General features: G+C 37.4%; 1 protein-coding gene across 1 annotated transcript in view; it reads left to right on the top strand.

The window, feature by feature from the left end:
- Positions 1-10,842, top strand: part of LOC135126318 (homeobox protein Nkx-2.1) — a 44,512-nt gene extending 33,670 nt beyond the window's left edge. Inside the window, exon 6 of the mRNA XM_064052279.1 lies at positions 10,214-10,842. Within this exon, the coding sequence (XP_063908349.1) occupies positions 10,214-10,471 (258 nt within the window). The 3' untranslated portion in view covers positions 10,472-10,842. The remainder of the gene's footprint in view (positions 1-10,213) is intronic.
- The last annotated feature ends 604 nt before the right edge of the window (positions 10,843-11,446 follow it).

Here is an 11,446-nt window from a genome sequence, read left to right on the forward strand (position 1 = left end):
GAACACTCTCTATAGTTAAAAATAATTTCAGAGTATAATCCTCAAACAACCGTATAATTTTGATTTTTTACTTTTTTTCAAATAATAGTTAATGACACATTGCCTAGTGACTCACCCTGTATTTGTGGTTCATCAGTGTTTATCAGTGTGTTAATATTTTTATCGTTTTTTTTTTCTCCTTTATATGGTTTTTTGTTTCTTAGATTTTCTTTTGCTCGCTTTTCTCATCTTTTTTTTTATTTTTGATTGCTTTTTTGTCGTCTTTTGTGTCGCTTTTTTGACTTCTTTTTCTTTACACCAATTTTTTCGCCTTTTTATTAGCTTTTTGTGACTTTTTAGTTGTTTTTAACCCATTTTTTTATTAGTTGCTGGTTTTCAGTTTTTGTATGGCCTTTTTTGAACTTTCTTGTATCTTTTTTGTTGCTTTTTCATCGCCTGCTTTTGTTACCTATTTCATTTTTTTGTGCCTTTTGCGTTGTTTTTACCCCCTTTTCGTACTAGTTGCTGTTTTTCGTCTTTTTTTTATGGTGTTTTTTTGTGTTTTTTTTTTTTGTAAACTTTTTGCGGCCTTTTTAGTTGCTTTTTCGTCTCCTCCTTTTATCATCAAAATTTTGCATCTAAATCCTATTTAAATTTTATAACATAGTAATATAATTTTTTATTTTTTATTCTCCGAACACCAAAAACACAAAAATTTTTGTTGACACGTTTCGCCAACCACGTGAGCATTATCTATATATTTCTTCCTGAGCGTAAGCAAAGGAAATATTGTGATCTAGTCCATCGGCCGACCCTCTACTTTTATGTTTTTTCGACCTTTCATGACCCCTAGAGGACGAAGAAATAGGTCCCCCATTTCCGTCTGTCTGTCCGTCTGTCCGTCTGTTCATCTGTCTGTTTGCCGTCCCGGATTTTTATTAGACAGATAATCTCCGAAAGTACTTACTGGATCGATCGTTGTGAAGTTTTGTATTTATATTAGGAATAATATCACGTAGATGGTAAAACGCTAACCAAATTTGTCTAATCATCCCCATTAATAACGTAATGACGTCACTTCAAAATTATACATAGTAAATTGTAGTTTATGACTACGAATTGAGTTTTTACCCGAATCTAAAATTTAATTTTGAGAATTTTATTTTTACTTCCTGAGCGTAAGCAAAGAAAGTATTGTAATCGAATCTATCGGGGAAAAATTAGGTCTAGTGGCTTAGTCTGTGTACCGTCTGTTCAGATTTTTATTAGGCACATAATCTCCAAAACTACCGGACTGATTGTATTTTATATGTATGTTAAGAATATCGTCTAGATGGTAAAACTCTAATCAAAATTTGTTTGTTTTATTGAATACAAATTGAAAAATCAATTTTTTTTAATTTTTCGAAGAAGCTGGATTTGGGGCACTTCGGGGGCGAGGACAAACTTTCAACCATTTTTTTTAACTTACAGGGGCTACCATAAAATAAAGAAACTCTCCCAAATCAAATTTTAAAATTTTTCGAAGTAGCTCGATTTCTTGGACTGCTCTTCAGGGGCGAGGGAAGTTCTGTCTAAATAACCTGAGACACTTTTTTTACCTCAGATACAATTAAATTAAATGCTGATGGGTCTCCTATGAAAATTTATTTTTATTCTGAACGCTGAAAATACCATATGCTCGAAAAAAAAGTCCTCTAGTAGGCTATGAAATTTATTTTTAAAATAATAATGTTGGCATTGCAACTGTTTGCCACTTTATTTGACAATTATCTGATCGTAACAGTAATACTCAACAAGGAATGCGTCAGTGGTGCCAACATAATTATTTTAAAATAAATTTCGTGGCATACTAGAAGCCTTTTTTTTTCAGTCCTACGATATGGTGCTACTCTGACATTTTTGAGATATTTTATCAATTATACCTATCTACCAAAAGTAGTCTTAAAAGGTTTTTACGAAGGATTTCGCAACGGTGTTGCCAACTGTTAAAATTCCAACCGATTTCATTACCGGGTGACTATTAATGACTAAAGTAAATTTTTGTGTTGGCAGTTCTGTATAATTGGCAGCAAAGTTCTCATGTCAGCTTACAGTCGTCAATTTCGACACAAGGGCGCGTAAGTAAAAGGTGATGAGAAGACGACAACTATATGCTATAGGTAAAATTTTAAATATGTTGCCAATCTGACGAAAAAAATCACAATTAATAAAATTTAATTCAAATTCAACTAGGTAAAATTTAAGATCAAAAGCACTGTGAAATGTTATTAACAATTTAAAGTAGACCTGAAACGGGACCTACGAGAGCACGAATTTCTCCATACGAAGTCAATGTTTGCCTCTCTTCAGTTGCAAAAAATGCAATTACAGCTCTGCCTCAAGCTAAATTTGATCCACTATTATTTTATAATGAATTTCAATGCAAATAACGGCACTTTTTTACATTTCATGAAAGCTTCCAGTGATGAGCGGGTCAAACATTCATTTGACATGTTAAAAAACAGGATGGCCAAAAACACGTATGACCTTCAAGTGTCAACAACAAAAACTGAATTTGAAGATTTAGAAAACTTATAGATAGATGAATTTAAAAAAAAAGTTGGTTTCATCTTGAATTAGGGTGTAGTAGGGGAAGGTGGGTTAAAATTGACACTAGTAACTACAATTTTGGTGATTACTCTAGTTGTACGCCAACTATTCGTCGCTTTGTGCCTTTCCGGCACCCGATGACCCAAAGTCTCTAAAGAAATATGGCCGCTGCATCAATATTGATCCACCGCACCTGTCCAACATGTACGGTGCTTGGATAACCGCTCTCAGCTACCGTTCACTGTCGTCCCCTACATTCCAAATGGAAATATTTTATTTTTGGAAAGACAAACAAATCGAGGAATTCGATGTTTGTTCACAGATATACGCAACTTTCCATTCGAAACGGCACTAAGAGCAATGTCGAGAACAAACACGAATATTATGAATGGACGACGACTGGAGCACAAATGCCTGTTAATTAGGCAAATATTGAAAAAACCTTCAAACAAACCCGAGCTCCGCTCCAACTCCTCCGTCTCGTCCAACCCGCGCTTTCGCACACTCAGTCGCAACACTCGGTATATTTTATAATCGAGCTACCTGTGCAGCAATTAAGAACAAAGCGAAGGCCGAAGCCACGCTAGAGAATAAATAAAGCACAATCAACGTAGAAAGTCTGGGATGCCTCCGGCTGAAAAAACGTCATGTCCAAGGTAGAGCAACTGGATGTTGGACAAATACAGACCACGTCACCTACACGGACAGTTCCTACCTCTCTCGGTAAATACCATCCTTAAGTAAATAAAGCCATTCGAAAGCTTCATTTCAACTTGTCTTATTAAGTCACGTTCAAATACGGACAATCAACGGATAAACATCGCAGATTGACAGGCCATTATGAGGGAAATTTCGTAATGTTTGTTGTGCGGCTCGGACCGGGGAACTTCCGTAACGAGAGCACATTTTGGGACCCCGAGAGCTGTTTTGGTAGCGCTTTTGCAATCGCGCCCAACTATTAAAAAAATATTTTGATGAACGTACAATGATTCGTTAATTGCAGAGGCTGGTCTTAGAAAAAATGTCGAAGTGTATGTGGCATGAGGAGACCAATTTTGGTGTGGATTTGGTGGGGTTTGATCCTTGCTCTTTGAAAGTTATAAATAATTGGGGATTTTACTGGTAAAAACAGAAATTTGCTCATTGTTCTAGATCAACACGTTAAATACACAATAGATCGCCCGTTTCCGTCTGTCTGTCTGTCTTCCAAACTACTGGACCGACTGTTATCAAATTTTGTATGTATATTAGGACTATAATATAGATGGTAAAACGCGAACCAACATTTTACTAATCATTGATGACGTTATCTCCAAAATTTACACCAATAAATTTGTTCTGTTTTTACATCCAGTGTCGGATTGAGGACATGGGGGGCCATCGGGATATATACATATGTTGTTTTTTGGGTATTATTACCCATTACTGTTATTATTTTCAGTTTTGCTGGAGACATTGGCGTTTTGAAAAAATTATGTTGTTTTTAAAATTTTTATGACGTTACCAAGAAAAACAAACTTTGTAAAAAATTGTAGAACGTTATTTTGACAGAGTGATTTTGGCAAATGAGATATCCTCTAAGAAAAGAGAGGGCGGGTGGGCGGGGCTAGTACTTGCTAAGATAAAACTCAAAATCAAAGTACTGTTTTATTTATTTTTTACGATTTTGAAAAAGTCTTGAGTGCCACTTTTTTTTTTAATTCAGGAGACCCTTGAATACCAGATTTTTTTTGCAAATAATTAAAAACAATTTTGGGGGATTTTAGTGTTCTATTTTTGGAAAATTCTGACTTACCAGTTTTTGAGTTATTTTGAAACCCCCTTTTTTTAAATTGAAAACAATTTTGAGGTTCCAGGTATTCCTGTTTGGAAAGAATTTGAATGTGCTTTGGAGCCTATAGTGTCTTTTCTTATAATAATTTAATTAAACCCACCCACTCTCTCTTTTCTTAGAGGTTATCTCATCTGCCAAAATCACTCTCATCTCAGAAGGAATTAGCCCCGCCCACCCACCCTCTCTTTTCTTAGAGCTTTTCTCATCTGCCAAAATCACTCTCATCTTAGAAGGAATTAGCCCAGCCCACCCACCCTCTCTTTTCTTAGGGGTTATCTCATCTGCCAAAATCACTCTCATCTCAGAAGGAACTAGTCCCGCCCACCCACCCTCTCTTTTCCTAGAGGGTATGTCATTTGCTAAAATCTATCTTATTTTAGCAGGTACTAACCACGCCCACCCGTCCTCTATTTTTTGCAGGAGAATCTTATTTGCCAAAATCAGTCTTATTTTGGCAGCTACAAGTACCTGCTCAAATAGGGTCGATTTTGGCAAACGACATACCCTCTAAGAAAAGAAAGGGTGGGTGGGCGGGGCTAGCTCCTGCTAAGAAAAGAGTGATTTTGGCAAATGACATATCCCCTAAGAAAAGAAAGGGTGGGTGGGCGGGGCTATATCCTGCTAAGAAAAGAGTGATTTTGGCAAATGACATATCCCCTAAGAAAATAAAGGGTGGGTGGGCGGGGCTAGTTCCTGCTAAGAAAAGAGTGATTTTGGCAAATGAGATATCCTCTAAGAAAAGAAAGGGTGGGTGGGTGGGGCTAGTTCCTGCTAAGAAAAGAGTGATTTTGGCAAATGAAATATCCTCTAAGAAAAGAGAGAGCGGGTGAGCGGGGCTAATACCTGCTAAGATAAAACTCAAAATCAGAGTAGGTACTGTTTCATTTTTTACGAATTTGAAAAAGTTTCGAGTGCCGCTTTTTTTTTAATTCGGGAGACTCTTGGGTACTATTTTGGGAGCCCACAGAGATTTTTTTTGTAAATTATTTAAAATAATTTTGGGGGACTTTGGTGCTCTATTTTTGGAAAATTTTGACTTACTTGTTTTTGAGTTAATTTTGGAACCCCTTTTTTTGAAAATTTAAAACAATCTTGAGGTTCCAGGTATTCCTGTTTCGAAAGAATTTGAAAGTGCTTTGGAGCCTCTAGTGTCTTTTCTTATAATAATTTAATTAAACCCACCCACCTTCTCTTTTCTTAGAGGTTATCTCATCTGCCAAAATCACTCTCATCTCAGAAGGAATTAGCCCCGCCCACCCACCCTCTCTTTCCTTAGGGGTTATCTCATCTGCCAAAATCACTCTCATCTCAGAAGGAACTAGTCCCGCCCACCCACCCTCTCTTTTCCTAGAGGGTATGTCATTTGCTAAAACCTATCTTATTTTAGCAGGTATTAACCACGCCCACCCGTCCTTTATTTTTTGCAGGAGAATCTTATTTGCCAAAATCAGTCTTATTTTGGCAGCTACAAGTACCTGCTCAAATAGGGTCGATTTTGGCAAACGACATACCCGCTAAGAAAAGAAAGGGTGGGTGGGCGGGGCTAGCTCCTGCTAAGAAAAGACTGATTTTGGCAAATGACATATCCCCTAAGAAAAGAAAGGGTGGGTGGGCGGGGCTATATCCTGCTAAGAAAAGAGTGATTTTGGCAAATGACATATCCCCTAAGAAAAGAAAGGGTGGGTGGGCGGGGCTAGTTCCTGCTAAGAAAAGAGTGATTTTGGCAAATGAAATATCCTCAAAGAAAAGAGAGGGCGGGTGGACGGGGCTAATACCTGCTAAGATAAAACTCAAAATCAGAGTAGGTACTGTTTTATTTTTTACGAATTTGAAAAAGTTTTGAGTGCCGCTTTTTTTTTAATTCGGAAGACTCTTGGGTACTATTTTGGGAGCCCATAGAGATTTTTTTTGTAAATTATTTAAAATAATTTTGGGGGACTTTGGTGTTCTATTTTTGAAAAATTCTGACTTACTTGTTTTTGACTTAATTTTGGGACCCCCTTTTTTTTGAAAATTTAAAACAATCTTGAGGTTCCAGGTATTCAGGAGTTTGGAAAGAATTTGAAACTGCTTTGGAGCCTCTACTAGTGCATTTTCTTATAATAATTTAATTAAATTTCTTAGAGGATACATTATTTGCTAAAATCAGTCTCATCTTGGCAGGTACTAGCCCCGTCCACCCACCCTCTCTTTTCTTGGAGGTTATCTCATCTGCCAAAATTACGCTCCTCTCAGAAGGAATTAGCCCCGCCCACCCAGCCTCTCTTTTCTTAGAAGATATATCATCTGCCAAAATCACTCTCATCTCAGAAGAAACTAGTCCCGCCCACCCACCTTCTCTTTTCCTATAGGGTATGTTATTTGCCAAAATCTATCTTATTTTAGCAGGTACTAACCACGCCCACCCGTCCTCTATTTTTTCAGAAGAATCTTATTTGCTCAAATAGGATCGATTTTGGCAAACGACATACCCGCTAAGAAAATAGAGGGCGGGTGGGCGGGGCTAGTTTCTGCTAAGAAAATGGTGATTTTGGCAAATGACATATCCCCTAAGAAAAGAAAGGGTGGGTGGGCGTTGCTAGTTCCTGGTAAGAAAAGAGTGATTTTGGCAAATGAAATATCCTCTAAGAAAAGAGAGGGCGGGTGGGCGGGGCTAATACCTGCTAAGATAAAACTCAAAATCAGAGTAGGTACTGTTTTATTTTTTACGAATTTGAAAAAGTTTCGAGTGCCGTTTTTTTTAATTCGGGAGACTCTTGGGTACTATTTTGGGAGCCCATAGAGATTTTTTTTGTAAATTATTTAAAATAATTTTGGGGGACTTTGGTGCTCTATTTTTAGAAAATTTTGACTTACTTGTTTTTGAGTTAATTTTGGAACCCCTTTTTTTTGAAAATTTAAAACAATCTTGAGGTTCCAGGTATTTCTGTTTGGAAAGAATTTGAAAGTGCTTTGGAGCCTCTAGTGTCTTTTCTTATCATGATTTAATTAAATTTCTTAGAGGATACGTCATTTGCCAAAATCAGTCTTAGCAGGTTCAGATTTTGGCAAATGTGATATCTTCTGAAAAGAGAAAGGGTGGGTGGGCGGGGATAATTCCTGCTAAGGAAAGAGTGATTTTGGTAAATGACATATCCCCTAAGAAAAGAACGGGTGGGTGGGTGGGGCTAGTTCCTGATAAGAAAAGAGTGATTTTGGCAAATGAGATATCCTCTAAGAAAAGAGAGGGTGGGTGGGCGGGGCTAGTACCTGCTAATATAAAACTCAAAATAAGAGTACTGTTTTATTTTTACTTTTTACTAATTTGAAAAAGTCTTGAGTGCCTCTTTTTTTTTAATTCGGAAGACTCTTTAATTATTTAAAACAATTTTAGGGGACCGCGAAAATCAGTCTGAACAGGTTCTAGCTAAGAAAATAGAGGGCGGGTGGGCGGAGCTAGTTCCTGCTAAGAAAAAAGTGATTTTGGCAAATGTGATATCTTCTAAAAAAAGAAAGGGTGGGTGGGCGGGGGTAATACCTGTTAATATAAACCTCAAAATAAGAGTACTGTTTTATTTTTTACGAATTTGAAAATGTCTTGAGTGACGTTTTTTTTTTAATTCGGGTACCCATGGTGTATTATTTTGGAAGCCTATAGAGATTTTTTTGTAAATTATTTAAAACAATTTTGGAGGACTTTGGTGTTCTATTTTTGGAAAATTCTGACTTACCAATTTTTGAATTAATTTTGGAACCCCCTTTTTTGAAAATTTAAAACAATCTTGAAGTTCTAGGTATTCCTGTTTGGAAAGAATTTGAAAGTACTTTGGAGCCTCTAGTGTCTTTTCTTATAACGATTTAATTAAATTTCTTAGAGGATACGTCATTTGCTAAAATCAGTTTTATCTTAGCAGGTACTAGCCCCACCCACCCGCCCTCTCTTTTCTTAGAGGGTATCTCATTTGCCAAAATCACTCTTATCTTAGCAATTGCTAGCCCCGCCCAACCACCCTGTCTTTTCTTGGAGGATATGTCATGTACCAAAATCAGTTTTATCTTAGCACTTACTAATGGGAAAATGTAGACAATTTCAATTTCTCAGTATATGCTTAACTTCGACTGTTTATGTTTATACTTCGACCGAACTCTACTACTAGCACAAACATCACAAATTAAAAGAAAATTAAATTTGGTTGATTTTGTGTCCTCAACGAAGAGGAAAGAACTGATTGATTAATACATACTCAGTTTTTTTCCCAAAAACACTAATAAATTTGAGGAAATTCGGCAAAATATGAGATGACGAACAAATTTTGATTAATGATTTACCATGTTTCAAATATTCTTAAAAAATGTGCACGATTTCACAGCGTTCGGTTTTTGCAATTTCAAGTTATACGTTGTCAAATATTGTTCCACAATCTTGTTTTTTTTTTCAAAAATCTGGATGCTAAGTGTAACAACTCAAGACGGATTCATAAATCACACATACAGCAATATGCTATTTTATAAAATTTAAAGAACATTTGTTCGTCAGAATTCTAAGATGACGTCGTAATTTTTTGGGAAGGCTTTAAACGAACAAATTTTGATTAACGATTTATCATCTTTCTTATAGGTAACCTTAAAACGTTTGTAAAATTTCACTTCATTCGCTTTTGCAATTCTCAAGTTAAATTGTAAAACACAATTTTGAATTCTTTCCCAAAAATCTCGATGTGTAGGGTGAAAACTCGACACGGATTCATGAATCACACATACAGGAGTATGCAATAGAATTAAATATATAACACCAAAAAAGAGAGACAAATTAGTATTAAGTAAAAATGGTACATTTCACTCCACATTTTGTTTTTCAATTTTGACGTTGAAGTGGTGTTTTTATTTTTTTATAAAAATTTCAAAATCGGCAGTTTCTACGTGGATCCGCTGGAATCATGGTCAAAATCATCTTATTTTATAAAATTTAATTAATATTTACTACTGTAAATTTTGGACATGACGTCAACAAATTGTTGGTAGCGATGATTAGCCAAATTTTGATCATGTACCTACTCGATATTGGTAATACAGATATCAAATTTAACAACTGGTTCAGTAGTTTCAGACTGCAGACAGACAGACAAACTTATTGTTTCGTACTGAATTTACTCTCTGAAAGTAAAAAGATGCTCTTATTTAATATTTACATATATCGTTTTTTATGTGTCTGTTATTGTATCAAAAAAAAACGAAGTAAACTGTTAGTCGCGTTAATTCATCCTCCGATCCTCCCCGCGAAGTATCCCCCCGACCAAAGCCCCGTATATACGTTCAGGCGTCGATAAAACTCCGTGCAGACCTCTCGAAAACACACGCCGTTTCAAGTGGCCACGTCACGACCCTCGCCCTTCACTCTCGAAACCGTCACTCCTGAACTACGCACACGGGGTCACCACCGAGTTTTTGCCCAATTCTCTCCCGTGTTTTATTGATTGATGGACGCGCGGCCTCCACAATTTGTTTCCATTGTCGCCTCATTACCAACAAAAACAAACCGAATTTAACGCTTGATCGAGTGGCCGTTGATGGAAAAATTGACGCTCGCATGCTAAAAAATGGCGGCTCAAGATGGCGGTGGCGTATCGCTCGCGACGGACTCACTCAATCATCGTTAATTCAATCAGATGCCAGATTAACATCTCTTCATTCGCCGGCTTCCGACGGAAGTTGATGTTTGTTTTATTGCGGGCTGTCAGGAGTGAATCATGACGCCGATTATCATGACGCCGATTACATCTACTCTACATTGGGGAGACGAATAACCAGTAAAAATGAAATTTGTTGCAGTCCTCCAGCTCCCCGCGCCGCGTCGCCGTCCCGGTGCTCGTCAAAGACGGCAAGCCGTGCTCCGGGGGCTCCGGCGGCTCGCAGCCCTCTTCGGCGACGTCGGCGGAGACGTCGCGCACGCAGCAGTCGCCCGTGTGCCAGCCCCAGCAGCAGGCCCAGTGCATGGGCAACGGCAGCCTGGCCATGGCTTACCGGCAACAGAACAACTACCAGCAGCAGTGCGGGACTTACCTGCCCCTGCAGACGAGGGCGTGGTAGTGACTTAGTGACCCGAGTGAACGATACTTAACATAAGAGAATAGATTTTTTCAGTTTTATTTCGTCCTGTTCCTTACTAATCCGGTGGTTGTCGAAAGCGTATACAGGGTGTTCCCCCTTCCAGTCGATCGGTGCAATCAGGACTTAGGTGCACGAGTCGTAGAAGACGTGACTGTACATTAGGTGTACAATTTGTTGTTATTGACTGTACAAATAAATGCCCGTTTTTATGTAAATATTAGGTAATATTTATTAATGTAGAGATGGAGTAAAGTCACTCTTGTGTACAGATTCTTTAGGGTTTAATGGAATATGCACCGTCATGTCATGTAACTGTGTTTTTAAATCCTTCAATAAAAATGTATAAAGCAATAGGATTCTGAGGTTTTATTTGCGGGGTGATGATGTCAGCGATGAGGGGAGGGGGGAGGGATCTGGGGATTTCCAGGGCTTTTAACGCGGTTTGTTTGGTTTGATTCGGTTTTACGAGAAATTTCAGGTAAGTATTTGACGTTCGCAATGCAGAGGTTGCGTTCTTGGCACATTTATTAAAAAAAAAAACGGAATTTTTGTGTGGTACAGAATGTCGTGAAGAAGATCGAGAAGGAGGAAGACCAGATGGCCTTTGAGGAACCAAAGAAGAAGTATTTTCTCCACTGTGTCATTAATTTAGTTTGCGACATCTGTTTCTAAGTGTTTTTTTATAATAATAATAATAATAATAATAATAATAAACCCCCTTTTACAAAATATAAAGCTATATATAATAATACAAAAAAAACGCACAAAATAATTAAATAACCAAATATAATTACATAAATTATAATTTACAATAAATTCCTAACGCAGAATTTTAACTTGACGCGTTTACGTGACCATCATTCTTGTAATCGGATGATTCTTAGATCTGCTCGTTCTCGATGTTGGAAGCCTAAAGATTGATATACTAGGTGTGATTCTGCTCCCGGATGGAGG

This window comes from Zophobas morio, unplaced genomic scaffold, assembly GCF_036711695.1.
Source record: "Zophobas morio isolate AGI-343-1 ecotype UQ-CSIRO unplaced genomic scaffold, CSIRO_AGI_Zmor_V1 ptg000010l, whole genome shotgun sequence".
In the NCBI taxonomy this organism is placed as follows: domain Eukaryota; kingdom Metazoa; phylum Arthropoda; class Insecta; order Coleoptera; family Tenebrionidae; genus Zophobas; species Zophobas morio.